The following is a 17,165-nucleotide window of genomic DNA, read 5'->3' on the forward strand; positions in this document are numbered from 1 at the left end:
GGAAAACATGTGGCTTATATTGTACCACTTTGCAACAATCCCCTGTAAACTATGATGAAAGATGATCTCTTGGAAACCACAGTCAATTGTAAGTTGAATGAATCACTGTGGCCAAATGACTTTAGAAACAAAATTATAAACATCCTTCCAAATTTTCCTTTATAGCAAAGAGTTGTGTTTTCTGCAATATGAAGTTACATTAAATAACTCAATAAGTCATGTGTCACTTAACCACAGGGATATGTTCTGAGAAATGGATATTTAGGCGATTCTGTTGTACAAATATCATTGTGTGCTTACACAAAAATAGATGGTATAACCCACCACATTTCTAAGCTGCTTCTAGGGATCACCGTCATATGTGGGACCTATTGTTGACAAAAAGTTGTTATGTGCTGTGTGAATGTATCTGATGAAGGATGTGGAGTGAGCCTTGAAATGCTGTTAGCTATCCTTTGTGGGACGTTGTTTGGACTCCATTCTGTGATGGAGATGGCTGGCTAGTGGCTCCTCAGCATCCGCTCTCTCCTGCATCCTTAGAAACACAGCTCTGGGCCCTCCCTGGTGGCACAACGGGTCAGGACGCAGCACTGCAAGCAAGCTGTAGCCGCTTCAGTGCGAGTTGGATCTCCAGCCCCAGAGGTGACCCACATGGCGAGGCAGACCTTTCCTGACCTGCCCACTGCTCCCCTCAGCAGTGTACTTCAAACTGCCTGTTCTGCTCCTCACTCTGTCTCTGGCAAAGCCTCTCACTGCCCTTGCACCTCTGGCTTGTACCCCAGGTTTTGTATGAATAAATAAATCAATCTTAATGGGTCTGAAGAGAGACTGCTGTGCAGTGGCACCTGTGTACCAGGGAGACTTGTTAGAAATACAGATTTTCAGATTCCACCAGTCTTAATGAATCAGAAACTCTGGCATTGCCTCAGCACTCTGTGTTTTATAGTCCTATCAGTTCACTATGATATCTGCTCATGTTTAAGAATGAGAGCCTGTACTGTCTGGAGGAAGTGATAAACTCAGCAAAGGACCTCATTTCCCAATCTCTTCTGCTATTTATAACCTTAGAACTAAATTTTGAGAAGCTGTAAATATATATATTGGGACTTTCAGGATATCTCCATAAAATGAAAAGGCTCATCCTAGGACTGGTCTTTCAGCTGCTGGTCTGAAAGGTAGTTATAATAGCTGGAGCTCCAGCAGCCACTTTGAATTATGAGGATGAGCCTTAATCTTAACAGAAGGTGGAAGTGTGTTTGAGTTCCTAGACTGTGAAACTGCAGTATATGAAAGATGAATAAACTTGTCTTACAGAGTCACTGCTGTATTTTTTCCCTTAGATGTAGCTGTAACCTAACTTGCTGTCTCAGGCTCAAAGGGTGAATCAACAAGAGCCCCTATTCTGACTCTTCTGAGACAGACCTGGGCCTATATCTGCTTTCTTACCTTCATCCTGGACCCATACCTGCTTAATTATTCTCCTCAGGACCTGGACTCTGCTTGCAACTTCCTGCTCCATATGGGCTGAAGAGGCAGTTACTGTATTATCCATCTGTCCTTAGCTCTGTTCCATCACATTCCAGCCTCTTTGAGGAGGATGACCTTGTTTGAGGTGTTTTCCCCAGCCTCTTTTTCCTGCCCCCCTTCCTCACCTCACCATGGGTTCCTGGCCAGCAGATTATGTGCCAAAGACAACTGAAAGTCACATACAAGGGAAGTGGATGGGATGGGTTGCTTCTCAGAGACAGGCCTGGGTGAGGGAGTGAGATCCAGACGCTGGGCCAAGTGCCTGTGTTTTCATTTCCATCATCATTTGAAAGAGAAGTTGTGCTGCCTGATGAAACTCTGCTGAGAAACTTTTAGGAAACTAGAGCAAGGATTCTTTTCCTCCCTTTAAAAATGTCGATGTGTAATGTCTTACACTTAAGCCTTGATACATATTCTAATGGCAACCACTTGACCCTTGGAGAGGGTCAGTGATGTGTGATCGAGCACTCTATGACAGGCAGACTATGCAAATCTACAGGCAGCAGGGGTTGATCAAGTTTAGCAAGAGACTAGTGGAGAACTGCATTGGAGTGGAATAGAGGGGCCTCCCTGGTGGTGCTACAGGTGCAAAGCACTATGAAGCTATCAGCAGCCACTTCAGCATGAGTTCGATCCCGGGCCAGGGAGGTGACCCACATGGCGCAGCAGACTTCTCCTGACCCGCCCGCTGCTCCCCTCAGCAGTGTACTTCATCGATATGCCTGTTATGCTCCCCGCTCTGTCTCTGGTGAATCTTCTCTCCCCCAACACCACCTCTGGCCTGCACCCCAGTTGTGTATGCATAAATAAATAAATCTTAAAAAAAAAGGAAATTACAAGAAATAGAGCTTTTTTGTGGGGTGGATGGGTTAGGGAAGACTTGAAAGTGACAACTGAACCGAGATGTTTAAGTAGGAGTCAATGGTAAAGAGGTGAACGATGCAGTTCAGTAACTTACGCAAGGTTACAGCCAGTAAAGACTTGAAGCCCGACATCTGTAATTCCAGGTCTCAGACTCATCTAAGCTTCTTCTCCCTTTCACATCCGCAGCGGGGTAGAGACAGCCCTGGGGCCCTCCGGAGGCGCCGCCCCGCCCCTCCCCGGCCCCGCCCTCCCTCGGCCCCGCCCCTTCTGGCCCCACCCACTGCCTGGCCCGAGGGCCCCGCTCCTCCCCCTCGCTTGGGCCACGCCCACAATCCGGAGCCAGGTGACCCTGCAGGCCCAGATCCTGGCACCGCCCCCTGCCACGCCCCCGTCCCCAGGCCTCGCATTCGTCGCGGACGCCGTTCTTGCGCATGGAGTCGCCATTTTGCTCCTAGAGACGCTGCTTGGAGACCCGGCGCTTTCTTCTTTCGGCAGCGGAGGCTGCGGCGGGGCCGGGGCTGGGGTCGGGGCCAGGTAGGCGGGCGGGAGCCGGCGGCAAGTGGCGGCGCGGACCGGCGGGCTGCGGCATTGCGGGGCGCAGGTGCAAGGGGCGGGGAGCCCCGCGGCACCGGCTGGTGGACGGGTCGCGATCCCGGGCGGCGCTGGGGGTACGAAGGGGAGACCCCGGCCTCGCGCCGGAAGCCGCCACCTCCCTTCCTTTTGCTGTCGGAGATCGGCCTGGCGCACGATCGCTGTACCCCCTTCCCCAGCCCACCCTCCAGGCACCGGTGCGAGTCAAGTCCTAATGATGGGACCAGCTGCTGGGCAGTTCAGAAAACAAGCCCCAAACAGCCGTCTCCGATGTTTAATCGGCCAGACCCTTGACTTTAACGTGACTGGCATTGCTAGTCGCCGACGTTTGTTAGCCCAAGGGCCACTCAGCTCACCCAGCAGAGATTGACGGAAGGCAGCAATATATAATTTTTAGACAAGCTGCTTTAAAATGTTTGCCCCAGTCAGTACATTACATTGATGATAAGGTTATCCCTTCCCCCACCCCCATTTTAGAATTGGCGCAGTTTGAGTGTTTAGTTTTTGTAAGGAATAAGGAAATGCGGAAGGGGGACTTAAGGGGACCTAGTGCTTGAGGAAATGTGATTTCTAATGTTGAAGACATTTACATGCACAATAAAAATAATTTACCCACATTATTGAATCCTGGTCTCCTGGTCTATACCACCTTTACCCAGTTTTGATTAGAGGAGACACAATTCACTCAGCATAGGCACCTTTGCATAGTGCTGGATAGTGCTCTACAATGAATGTAGAGTTTTACTTAATTACCTCATTATGGAACCTTGCCATGTGTCCTGTATAACCTCTCTTAAAAAGATCTTACAGCGCCCATCATGAGTTCATAGTTTTTTCTCTCCTTGAATTCACAGAAGGTGAAATATTGAGTCAAAGTTAGGTATTTTTTTGGCACTTCATATAAATTGTTATTCAAACAAGGTATGTTTACAATAGACATTTGCATACCGGTCCCATTCTGCTCGCTGTCATGTGGAATTCGTTGGGATGTCAAAGTCATTTTTTGTGGTGTTGGGAGACTGTGCAGCCTGCTATTGTGTACAACTGTGTACTACAGGTGAGGCTGAAGCAGAGGTCCTGTTTGCAGCTTAGAGCTGTGCAGCCGTGAGTAAATTTCTTCATCTCCAGGGCTCACTTTCCTATGTCGGAAATGGACCTAGTACTTGGCTGCATTGAGTTATCATAAGAATTCGAGCACTTAGCAAAGGTCAGCCCTAAGAAATCCTGATGGCTAGATAAACAAAGCCTGGGATCACGGAGGTGTGGAAAATAAATTCAGTTTAGGTTTTGCTCTTCTAATTCTATTCAATACTGAGATCTATCTATCATAAATTAGGATGACTTTTAGTTTGCAAACTAGCTCCAATTGCATTTGTGAATCGGAACTCATGGAGGTCAGGGTGTTTAACACGTTTCCCGAGCCTCCCCTACATGGCAGGTACAGTTTCAGGTATTGAATAGATAGAGAATATAATAGTTTTAAAAAACAACAACAGCAACCCTGCTGTTGTGGGCTTACATTTCAGTGGGGAAGTAATTTTTCCCAGGCAACTATCTCAGCTGTGAGGAAGGGAAAGATTGAGGCCGGTTGAGGCCATGTGACATGCCCTCTTTCTGGGAGCTAGCAAGTGTGGAAGGCAAATCCGAGGCTTCACATTGCTACTTCTGTTCCCAGATAGAAGGTGTTTACACCGCGGACACTTAGAGGGGCAAGCAGTTCACTTTAAAGCCAGCCTTCCTCTCTGCATCTGAGTTATGGATCTGTGGGTTTGAAATGACTGCTAGCACATCCAAAACAAGTGATCTTTCAATGTGCTTTCTTTCATGAGGCTAAACAGGTTTTGTCACAAATCATTCAAAAAGGATTCTGATTTCTATATGTAGATAAAAGGTGTGTTTTTGTGTTGTTTACAACTCACACTTTCAGGAGTAAATTTAGGATAAATGTAAAAGCAACTGTTTCTCATGGGAGGAAAATCAGGGCATTCTCTCTACTCTTCATTTCACACTACAGGCTGTGCTAATGAGCCTGCTGCCAGCCCCGTCCTGCGATGACTGTGCTTCTGAGGATCATCTCTAAACCTCACTTTTCTTGAAGCTTGGTAAATTTCCAGTAGCGAAAAGATCTAAAACTAGCCATAGCCCTTATGCTTGACAGCTTGTGAAATGAATAGTACTGATAATGACTGTACTGATAACCGTTTCCAAACGGCCCCTCCCACCTGTGCTATTTTGAGGGTGTCTTATGTTTTGATTAGAGACTAGGTTGCTAAAGCCCTCACTCAGGGTGATGAAGGGAACATAAACCATAACCCATATGGAAATAATGTGGAGAAGAGACTACATGGAGGCAAGAGAACCACCTTGAGAAAGGTTGAAGGCCTCCTTACAGAAAAGGAATTTGATACTTCCCATAAGTCTTTGAGGAAAGGAAAGGACCATTGGGTGGAGGCTTCTGGGAGAGCTTTTTATTTTAAAATTAAATTTATTTTTTTCTTACCGTGTAAGAAAAAATTTTTAGGCCGTGTTTGATTTCTCCCCTCAGGTAGTTCTCCCACCACCATAGCACCCATGATCCATCACCATAGTCTCTATTTTGGCCCCTTTCCCCTCATGTCCCCTGCTGTGAGCCTCAGATCTATGTTCAGCTTTTTTCTGACCCTTTGCTTGGTTTGTTTATATTCCACAACCGAGTGGAACCATCTGGTATTTCCTTCTGACTTATTTTGCTTAGCATAGACCCTTGCAGCTAGCTCCATCCGTGCTGCTACAAATGGCCATTTTGTTTATCATTGTCCACTGCTGAGTAACATTCCATGTGTATACATACTGCATCTTCTTGATCCATTAATCTGTTTTGGGGCACTTAGGTTGTTTTCATATCTTGTCTATTGTAAATAGTGCTGCAGTAAATATAGGCGTGCAGGCTTCCTTTCGAATTAGTGCTTTTGTGTTCCTTGGGTAGACTCCAGAAGGGGGTTCTGGATCATATGATACATCCAGTTTTAGTGTTTTGAGGAACCTCCACACAGCCTTTCAGGGAGCGAGGTCTTAGTGCATTCTAAGGAAGAATTGGAAGAATGGGCTCTCAGGAAATGGGCAGCAGTCTCAGGCTTTTTATACATTTGGAGTGGTTCCTTGGCAGGAATTTCTTAGATGGTCAAACTGCCTCTCAGATCTCTTTTTAACCCTAAGATACTTCATTTTAAGTGTCCTAAGTCCTTCCAAACATGCTGATGGCACTTTAAGTAGCTTCTTATTTGAAGGTTGGCAATGTGAAAAGATGCATGCCCCATGCATATTACTGTACTTGTTTGGGATTAACCATAACATGAAGTTGATTCATATGTAGCTTCCATTTGCCAAACATCTCTTGTTACATGGGGCACTGTGTTAAGTGTGCTACAGAAATTAATTTTGTATAAGCCTGAGAAATCAATATTCATAGATGTGACAAGGCTTGTAGAAGCTAAGTAACTTACAGGCTTTGCAGTGAGTCAGGCAGGTGGAGGAGCCAAGATGCCAACATGAGTGACTTCAAAGCCTTTCCTAGACCAGCACCCACTGCTCCCAAACACCAAGGCTGGCTGTGAGCTGGTGTTAGAAGACACTGAAGGTCACTTCCAACTTTGAGTAATGGTGATTAAATGTGTTACTTTCATGTATACCAGCCACTGCCTGACACTATGCTGTGAAATGACTCAGTGACTTTCTCAGTATGGGGCCAGATAAATACTTAGGCTTTGTGAGCCATAGTCAGCTTTGCCATTGACTCCATAGGCCGTTTATAAACAACGAGGATAGCTGTAAGTTTCAATGCAGTTTTCTCTATAGAAGTAGCTTGAGGGGGGCCGGGTTGGGCCTGAGGGCTCCAGTTTGCTCATCGCTGAGCTGAAGCTACTTTCCATGGTGGCTGCAGTGGTCTTCCTTGACATGAGGTCTTGTGTCAGTGTGGTAAATGTTCCTATTTATAATTCATAGGCTTTGGGTACCTTCCACTGTAGTGCCCCATGTTTCCGTTTGTGGGTGCCCCTTAAGAGGTGCAGTGTGGGGAATTACACTCCCCTAGTCTGCTGGTGGGACCATAACTTGGACCACATCGTGACCCAGGGGTTCCTTTCTTGCCTTGACCGCAGAGAGACGTGTACTGTGCACAAGGACACCTTTCTGGAGTGCCACCTCGTACATGTGGGATGTCTGCACCCGCACTACTGGGCGGCAGTTACAAAGGACAAGTTGGGTCTGTGCTTCCCAGCCCAGATTGTCAAAATATGTTGTTTAACAGAAATGCAGATTATAGATAGGTTTGTACAATGATACTTTTTTTAAAATTTTATTTGTACATACAGAACTGGGGTGCAGGCCAGAGGCTCAGGGGCAGTGAGAGGCTTCACCAGAGACAGAGTGGGGAGCAGAACAGGCAGATCGACGAAGTACACTGCTGAGGGGTGCAGCGGGCGGGTCAGGAGAGGTCTGCCTCGCCATGTGGTCACCTCCGGGGCAGGCGGGAATCAAACTCATGCTGAAGTGGCTTTAGCTTCTCAGTGAAATGCTTTAACCCGCTGCGCCACCAGGGAGGGCCACAATGATACTTTTAATGTCACAAATATATTTTTCATACATTATTTTTTATGGGGGTGGTGTCACTCATGGGAATGGTGTCCATACTAAACTACTAAGGCCTGGGGAGGTGGATGGAGAGAGGCTGGGATCAGGGCTGGTGGTCTTAGCCGTAACTATCTTGTTTGTTTTCTATAAGGAGAATGTATTTTTATATTATGTGTAATTAAAATTTAAGAATAACAAAAATGATCTACATGGCTTCCAGCCCATGTGTGATCTCCAGCTCTCCCATGCCAAGTAAATAACCAACCGAGACAATGCAGTGGGCTGACCCCCACTGCCTACGCTGGCCTGGCTCTTTCATCCAGTCTGCAGTCTCCCTGCATGTCGAAGGCGCTCAGTCCAGACAGTGGAGGCGGAAGAAAATGTAGTAGTTGGGCAGCGGGAGGGCTTCGAACCTCAGTTGCTAACTTCTAGGCCATGGTTGTGCCCTGCTGCCTGCCACTTGGTAGGTCACTTTCTTTCAAGGATGTTATTGATTCTACCTTGTGTTCCCGTTGAGAAAAATGCAGACAACAATGTCAGCGTTAGAGATGGCCCAGGGAATCCAAGAGGCAGCTACCAGGCCAGGAAAGGGGGAGTGTTTACAGTACGCAAGTATCATGGGAAAGGTGGGCCTAGATGGGTCATTTATTCATCGTTTAAGGATCAGTCAACCCATATCCTTGCTAATGGCTCTGCCATTTTTCTGTGTGTTAATCCAGGAGGAATTTTGTTGTCAGAGAATAAAAGGAGGTTGTCCGTAATTGACTTTAAGCAGCAAACAGTAAAACACTGAGCTCTTCAGCTCCGCCTTTCTTGTAAGTTTATCATTTATTCTCAGTGGTTGTGAAAACTAGTTCAGTTATCTGGTAACATATTTCTATAAATTTGATGCCCTGAGATCCAAATAAACTTTCTATTCATCTATTACTTAAATATCAGAGACTGTTACGGTGAAAACGAATTTCATTTAGCTAAACTCATTTGCTAGTTAAAAAAAAAAATCCATCCAGGTTGATATAATCTCATTTGGCAGTTCTTGATGTTTTTGTATCCTTCTAGGCTCTGAGAATTGGAAAACCAAGAAGGTTTTGATGTTTTGTGTGGCGCCACCTGAATTAGAAACCAAGATGAACGTAACTAAGGGAGGTCTGGTGTTGTTTTCAGCAAATTCTAATTCATCATGTATGGAGCTTTCAAAGAAAATTGCTGAGTGAGTTATAACCAGACCAGTAAAATCTGTTCTCGTTGTGTGATGTTTTAAATTTGATAATCAGATTAGCACTGATGGTTACAGCAAATATTCTGTGATTAATCTTTGTGTTACCTATCTATGAAGGGCTAATCTTTTTAAAACTGTTATAACTCCATACATATTTATCAATAGACATTTATTTATTTATTTATTTTTCCAATAGACATTTATTTTTAAAAGATTTATTTAACTCATTTTGTGTAGAAGAATTGGGGTGTTGACCAGAGGTGCTGTGGGGTTGGGGGGCTTCTGTGTGAGGGATTCACCAGAGACAGAGTGGGGAGCAGAACAGGCAGATTTATTAAGCTATACTGCTGAGGGAAGCAGTGGGAGAGACAGGAGAGGTCTGGTGTGCCATGTGGGTCAGCTGCCTCACCAAAGGTCGAACTCATGCCGCAGTGAGTGGGGATAGCTTGACAGTACGAGACTTTAACCCCTGGGAGGCCCTCATTCAACAGGTACTTATTGAATACCTCATGAATGTCAGAGATTGTCAGGTACTGCTATGTACTGAAGAAAGTATAAAGCGAGTATAATGAAAATAGTTATAGATTATAGTTTGACATAATTTTAGTTATTTATTAAGTAAAATTTGAACCCCTATTATGAAGTAGACTTTACCTAGATGTTGGGCATAAACAGTGAATATGCAGTACCAAGAAGGAGCCTTCTTACGTTTAGTAGGGGAACCAGAAGAGAAGCAAGTCAAAACAAACGATAACTTCAGATAGTTTAAATGCCACGAAGAAAACTGCGTGAGCGGAGGGATGGGGCAGGCGGCTCGGCTGTAGCGTGGGCACTAGGATGCTTTTTAAATCAAGGGGTGGTATGTGAGCTGAGAAATTGAAGGAACCAGTGAATGAAAGTCTGGGGGCAAAGCTATCAGCAGACGCAGCAGCAGGTTTAAAGGCCCTGTGGTGTGCAGGGGGGTGTGGGGAAGTTTTGGTGAATCCCAGGAAGGTGGCTGGAGTTTAAAGAGCATGAGGAAATGGTCAGTGAGGCGGAGGGGCTGATGTAGGCCTTCTTAGGTAGACATGGGGTTGGGTGAGATAGTAAGTAATGAAGTGACAACAAATTAATACCCACTCTAAATTTTATTTTATTTTGCTGTTTTGTTTTTATCAATTTATGAATCATCTTCAAGCAGTAAAGATATTAAATCTGTTCTGTTACCTTTTCAACTTTTTCTTCCTTTCTCCAGGCGGCTGGGGGTGGAGATGGGCAAAGTGCAGGTTTACCAGGAACCTAACAGAGGTGAGCTCTCTTGGACACGTATAATACCGATCTTTTTGTGGAATATGGCATACTCTCTCAGCGCGCATTCTCCACTGTTGGGACAACTGGGCTTGGCATGCAGCTAGGCCTGGGAACAGGAAGTGAGGCTGGCAAAGGGGTGAGAGTGGTGTTAGCTCTCACTAATACAAGTTAGGCATAGAACCCTGGGGTAAGTCAGATCTGGGGCCTTCAATTCTAGCTCCTAGGCCTTGTCCAATTAAAACCATACACATGCATGCACACACACACACACACACTGGCTGACCATCTGCTGCGTGGGACATTAGCTCAGTCATTGATGGAATTTCTGTCACCTTAGACAGGTGAGTAAATACCGTGCAGCCAGTTTTAGTTGTTATTCATCTGCATGTAAACTGCTATGGGTTGGACTTTATGAAATCTTGTGAGGAAATGCTTTTTGTTAATTATCTATATAATAAACACCCCAACTTGTAAAAACTGTGTGTTACTTAATCCTTGTAATTGCTTTAGAAATGCTCTTTGGCCATTCCAGCAGGAGTATGAGAGGACAGCTTGCATGGACTTGAGAGTCCCTCGGCTTATCCTTGGCAGGTTGTTTAATCTTTCTAGTCAGCAAATTGGGGACTGAGTGGGATGATTTTTCGTGCCATACAGTACTTGAGTAGTTGCTCATTAAATATGAATTCCCTCTCCTTTTCCATGATAGGATTTTGTCAAGTATCAAAATATTAAAGAATTTACAAGAGTCTTTGAGGAAAAGGAGAACTTAGTCTTTCCCCTATTTGTTTCTCCATCACTGCCTCCTTTCCTCTCTGCCAAGATCCCCATGTGGCTTTAGTAAGAAAACAGTGTCATTAAAGAAAATATGCAAGGAGAGTTTGGAGAAGATTCTGCTGATGAAGAGAGCTGGGCGATGTCTGGTCTGGAAGGGAGGGCTTTAGCTAAATGAGAGAGGTGTGCTGGAAGTTCAGAGGAGGTTGGTTCACTCTCCAGGCTGGTGAGTGAGAGGAGGACCTCACTTGGTGTCTCTTGGAAAGGAAGGAGGGAACTAACCTTTATAGATTCCTGACTCTTACTTACCAGGTACTGAAAATTGAGCTTGGGGATGGTGTTAGGTGCAGTGTCCCAGGGCAGCAGAGTCAGGATTCTAATCCAGAGCTTCCTGCCTTGAAACTCATTTTTTTTTCCCATGGTACTACATTCCTGTATTACTTGTTAACTCTAGTCACTCTATTAGCTCTATAGGGCTTATTTCACTACTTTATTGCAGGTTTCCTCCCCCCAACATTTTTAGTGAAAATGTTCAAAGATTAAAAAAGGCGGGAAGAATAGTATAATAGCCATAAGTATCCAAGCACCACGTGGAGTCATTATTTAATATTTTGCAGTGTGATTATGTAATGTTTTACTGTGACTGTGTATATGTGGAACCACTTGAAATAAGTAGCAAAAATGGACACTTAAGCCCTGAGTATGTGACCATACATCTTCTAAAAATAGGGACTTTCTCCTATATAAGTAAACACTGTTGATACATTTAATGAAACTACAAGTTCTTCAGTCATTTAAGAGCTATTCTATATTCCAGTTTCCATAGATGTCTTAAAGAGCCTTAATATATGTTTATTTTTTGTTTTGATTTTTGGTTTCTGTGATCTGTAAGTGTCCAGATACCTTTTTTTTCTTTTCTTCCCATTATGTTGACTTTTTGAAGAGGTTGTCTAATAGAATGGCCCACTCTGGATTCTCTGATTGTTTCTCTGGGACTGGTCATACATTTTTTGAGAGTATAGATATTGGCTGTTGTGGTGTTGATTCTCACAGCATTCTAAGATGTGTGCTTAGTGATTTTTGAAAAAAGATTTTTATTTATACATACAAGAACATGGGTGTAGGCCAAAGGTGTGTGGAGTGTGTGTAAGGGAATTCACCAGAGACAGAGTGGGGAGCAGAACAGGTGGATGGACTGAAACACTGCTGAGGGGAGCAGCAGGTGAGACAGGAGAGGTCTGCTGCGCCACGTGGGCCAGGGCTGGCTGGGAATTGAATTGTGCTGCAGGGGCTGGCAACAGCCTCATTGTGCCAAGATCTAACTCCATGTGCCACCAGGAAGGCCCTAATAATTCTTAATTGTTACTGGTTAGGTGGATGAGTATATCATTTCTTGTAAGAGTGGGTTCAGCTCTCATTGCTCATGCACAAAAATTGTGAAGGACAGATTTACTTGTTTTAAGTCAGCAATGTAATTCCCGCTTCTGCGTGTCATGTGATTAAAACTAAGCATGTTTAGAAAGTTTAATGGGCAGTATGTTTATTATCACTTGTAACACTGAAATCCTAATGCTTTTTGTAACAATTCCATTTCCATATTTATTGTGACTTTGGGGTAAGATGTGGGTTTTTGATATATTTTTAAAAATGTAAATGATATGCTTTCTTTATCCCTCCTCTTTTTTCCCCCTTTTCTGCCAGAAACAAGAGTACAAATCCAAGAATCCGTGAGGGGAAAAGATGTTTTCATCATCCAGACTATTTCAAAGTGAGTATTTATCCCATAGAAGTGTGTAGCTTTCTGGGTTTTAGTTTGGACATGAGTGTTTAGAATAATGAGTTTGTTAGATAAGAAGATTAAGATAGTGGCTCTCCCTGGTGGCGCAGTGGGTTAAAGCACAGCACTGAGAATCTAAAGCCGCTTCCGCATGAGTTCGATTCCCGCCTGCCCCGGAGGTGACCACATGGTGCAGCAGACCTCTCCTGGCCCGCCCACTGCTCCCCTCAACAGTGTACTTCGTCGATCTGCCTGTTCTGCTCCCCACTCTGTCTCTGGTGAAGCTTCTCGCCACCCCTGAGCCTCTGGCCTGCACCCCAGTTCTGTATGCACAAATAAATAAATCTTTAAAAAAAAAAAAAAAAAAAGAAGATTAAGGTAGTGTTACAGTGAGCATACCTTACTTAATTTTTCTTTTTTAAAGATTTACTTACTTATGCAAACAAGAACTGGGGTACAGGCCAGAGGTGGGCAGGGGTAAGAAGATTCACCAGAGGAGCAGAATAGGCAGATCTTCTGAGGTACACTGTGGAGGGGAGCAGCGGGTGAGACAGGAGAGGTCTGCTGAGCCTTGTGGGTCAGCTCCCTGGCCAGGGATCCAACTCCTGCTGCAGTGGCTGTAGAAAGCTTTATAGTGTTACACTTTAACCCCTTGTGCCATCAGGGAGGACCCACTCCCTTAATTTTTCTGACATACCTGCTACCTCGGTGTTTTTTGAGTGTTAAGAAGGGTGGAAATAACCAAGTATTAAAAGTAGAGATTTTTTGCTATTTTTTTCATTGAACATTGTAAATTTATGGTGTGCAACTGTGTTACTTTAGGACATTTATATATCATTATCATAGTGATTTTTATGTAAGTATGTAATATTGCCTCTATTCATTTTATTAGCTCTGTTTGGCTTAGTTTACTACCTGTTGCAAGTTTATACCCTAAATATTAATCTTGTCTTCCCATCCCCCTTTTACTGTTTTCTATTGGTTTGACTTTTTCGGTTTTATGTGTAACTGGTACTATCTTCCTCTAGCTTTTCTCACTTAGCATGAAGCACCCAGGTTCTATCCATATTGTTGCCAATGGCAGGACGAGGCTCTCGTCTTCTCACAGCCAATAACATTCCACTGTATGATAGCCCACATGTCTGTTACCTGCTCACCCATCTTGTGGCATTTAGTTTGTTTCCTTTCCTAGGCTCTCCTGAATAAGAGTGCTCGTCTCCTTGAAATCTCTTTTCATTTCTTTCAGATACATAACCAGCCCTTTTGGCAGTTCCCTAGCCTGCTTGCCAAAACCACCCCCTAATTTTCTCTCTTGTCTCATTTTGCATTGTTCTATACGGTGTTGTAGGCCTATGCTAGAGCAGGGATTTGTAATTGTAGCTAGACTGCAGAAATCCAGGATGTCCCGGTTTTCTTTGTGAAATAGTTAACATTAAAATTTGGTTTGGTCAGATGTATCTTATACTTCATTTTAGTACCATCTAGTGGTAGGTAGGCACTAGATGAATAAGAAAAAAATGTAATTAAAAATTCTGCCTACCAGTCACTATGGAAAGCTGTGTGGGGGTTCCTAAAAGACTGAAGTAAATCTGCCATATGACCCAGCAATTCCCACTCCTAGGGAGCTGCCCAAAGGACACAGAAACTGATTCAGAAAGAAACCTGCATCCCTTTGTTTACTACAATGCTGTTTACAATAGCCAAGATGTGGAAACAGCCTAAATGCCCCAAAACAGATGAACAGATCAAGAAGATGTGGTATATCAGTGATCAAAAAAGATCAATTCGTGCCATCGGTGGCAACATAGATGAAGCTGGACGGGGTTATGCTAAATAAGTGAGAAGGGGAATGATAAATACCAGATGGTATCACTTAGTGTAGAATATAGAGAAGCCAAACAAAAGGTCAGGAAAACTGACCATAGGGCTGAGGCATCCAGGAGGGAGAGGAGAAGTGAGGACAGGGTTGGAGGTGAGGGCAGGTGGTGGAGGAATCCTACGGGTGCTTTGGTGGTGGGAGGGCTACCCAGGGAGAATTTCTCAGGGGAGAAATCCTTACACTGTCAAAAATTAACTAGGATGTAAAATAATGGTAATTTATGAAAACTTTAAAAAAAATTAGTCCATTCAGTTATTCTTTTCCTGCCAGTCAGAGATTTTTTTTTTTCAGTCAGAGATTTTTATTGTTTAAGTTTAGTGATGGAAAGCCTTGTTTCAGCTCATGAAAAATGCTGTTCCTGGGGGCATAGTTGGGAACCTTGGTTTAACTATCACTCACAGCTGGTTCCTCCACATGTGCTCTTTCAGAATGTGGGCATCTCCATTGAGGCATTCTACACAGGGGGGCAAAGAAAAACGGTAGTGAATTTGTGGTCCTGAGTTTCTTTTTCAATGGAAGAAATGACATAGACTGATAGATGTGAGCAGGGGGAATGTAACAAATTGATGACAGAATTAAGGGAGGGTAGATGGCTGTAGCCATGTCCTCCATAAGGCAGGAGGGCTTGGGGAGGAGAGAAATGTAGCAGAGCTCATGCGGGGTGACTTTGGTGTGGCAAGTTCCTCTCTGATCCTGGAGGAAGGCTGACTGGAAGGTTATAGATGCGTGTGTGGGGAGGGGTGTGGCGTGGAAGCTCCTCAGTGTGCTTTTCCCAATGAAAAAGGAAATAGGGTCGTAGACTGAGGAAGGCTGTGGTGGGGGACTGATGGGGCCCCCATCATGAGAAGGCAGGAATTCATTGGTTTCCTTTTTTTTTTTTTTTTTAAGATTTATCTATTTACTCTTACAGAGCTGGGGTACAGGCCAGACATGTGGTAGTTGAGAGGATTCACCAGAGACAGAGTGGGGAGCAGAACAGGTAGCTGTACTGAAATACACTGCCCAGGGGAGCAGTGGGCGGGTCAGGAGAGCTCTGCCAGCCATGTGGTCACTTCAGGGTGGGGATCGAACTTGTGCTGCAGCGGCTTTGGAGAGCTTCATAATGCGGTCCTTTAACCCGATGCACCACCAGGGAGAGACCTGGTTTCTTTTTTAAGTGTCTTGAGCCTTCAGTCTTGGAGAGAGCAGCACATTGCTGCTTCTTTGTTGGAACAGGGAGAGATTGTCTTGTGTCTTAACATTTCTTTCTGGGCTTTTCTTTGGGGCTACAGGGACGTCAACACAACCATCATGGAGCTCCTGATTATGGTCTATGCTTGTAAGACCTCCTGTGCCAAGAGCATCATTGGGGTGATTCCCTACTTTCCATACAGCAAGCAGTGCAAGATGAGAAAAAGAGGCTCCATTGTTTCTAAGTTGCTGGCTTCGATGATGTGCAAAGCTGGTGAGGATGGCAGATATTTGATAAGTAATTTGTGGCCTGGGAATTTTGTTTTTACCTTAGAAACCCTAGAACATTATTGTAACTAAATTAGAATGCTGGAGGGTAAAATTAGTGATACTGCTTTTAAAAACAATTTATAATGAGAAAACAGTATAGAGAATTCTCTCCTGTCCCAACTCCCTAAAGCACAAAAGTGATGAGAATGACTTTTTTCCCTTAAAATTCCTTGTTTAAAAAACTGCATTTGAAAGGGTGGGGGGAAAAGGACATTGAGATGACAAGTTACAATCATTCAGTTTATTATTTTTTTAAAGATTTATTTATGCACACAGAACTGGGGTACAGGCCAGAGGTGCAGGGGCCGTGAGAGGATTCACCAGAGACGGAGTGGGAAGCAGAACAGGCAGATAGATGAAGTACACTGCTGAGGGGAGCAGCGGGCGGGTCAGGAGAGGTCGCTGCGCCATGTGGGTCACCTCCGGGATGGAGATCGAACTCCTACCAAGGTGGCTGTGGCCAGCTTTGCAGTGCTGCACTTTAACCGTTGTGCCACCAGGGAGTGCCCATGTTCAATTTATTTTTAAAGGGGAGGAAGACATTTGGAACCAACTATGTTGACAGACAACTGTTTTTACATTAGCCTCTTTCCTTCCCCACGAGAGATTGGCATATTTTGCAAACCATGTATTATTTTGTGTTGTGCATTTTCAGGTAACATCCTAAATGCTTCCCCCTTGTTTCTGTATATTCATCAGAGTTGTTGTGTATGTGTATGTATGTAAGTTTAGAAAGTTCATATCATAGAGCATTGACAATGACAAATAGCGCATGAATAAAAAGTCCCACATCACTACAGTTCAGCACTTACTGTTGTAGCATTCCAAAGATAGAAAACAAAGAGACATTTGATAAAACCTGAAACTCACCAACATCAGTAGCATACCCCATTGAAAACGCTGAGGCAGGCAGATTGCTGAAGGAGAAGGGGGCTCACCAAATCTGGAAAAGTTCTGGCCATCTCTTCGGGCATAGCGCCTGGGTGGTCCGCCTTTTCCTGCTCCTTCAGGTGAGTTTCCCTTTACGATTTTTTTTGAAAGATATATTTATTTAGGCATACAGAACTGGGGTACAGGCCAGAGGTGCAGGGGCGGTGAGAGGATTCACCAGAAACAGAGTGGGGAGCAGAACAGGCAGA

General features: G+C 44.3%; 1 protein-coding gene across 1 annotated transcript in view; it reads left to right on the forward strand.

Annotated features, from left to right (window-relative positions):
* Window positions 1-2,728: 2,728 nt before the first annotated feature.
* Window positions 2,729-17,165, forward strand: part of PRPSAP2 (phosphoribosyl pyrophosphate synthetase-associated protein 2) — a 33,748-nt gene continuing 19,311 nt past the window's right edge. The window contains exons 1-6 of the mRNA XM_004684545.2: window positions 2,729-2,925; window positions 8,310-8,405; window positions 8,650-8,800; window positions 10,044-10,096; window positions 12,572-12,638; window positions 15,798-15,970. Of these exons, the coding sequence (XP_004684602.1) occupies window positions 8,682-8,800; window positions 10,044-10,096; window positions 12,572-12,638; window positions 15,798-15,970 (412 nt within the window). The 5' untranslated portion in view covers window positions 2,729-2,925; window positions 8,310-8,405; window positions 8,650-8,681. The remainder of the gene's footprint in view (window positions 2,926-8,309; window positions 8,406-8,649; window positions 8,801-10,043; window positions 10,097-12,571; window positions 12,639-15,797; window positions 15,971-17,165) is intronic.

Source organism: Condylura cristata, unplaced genomic scaffold, assembly GCF_000260355.1.
Source record: "Condylura cristata isolate star-nosed mole 26May11 unplaced genomic scaffold, ConCri1.0 scaffold00017, whole genome shotgun sequence".
In the NCBI taxonomy this organism is placed as follows: Eukaryota; Metazoa; Chordata; class Mammalia; order Eulipotyphla; family Talpidae; genus Condylura; species Condylura cristata.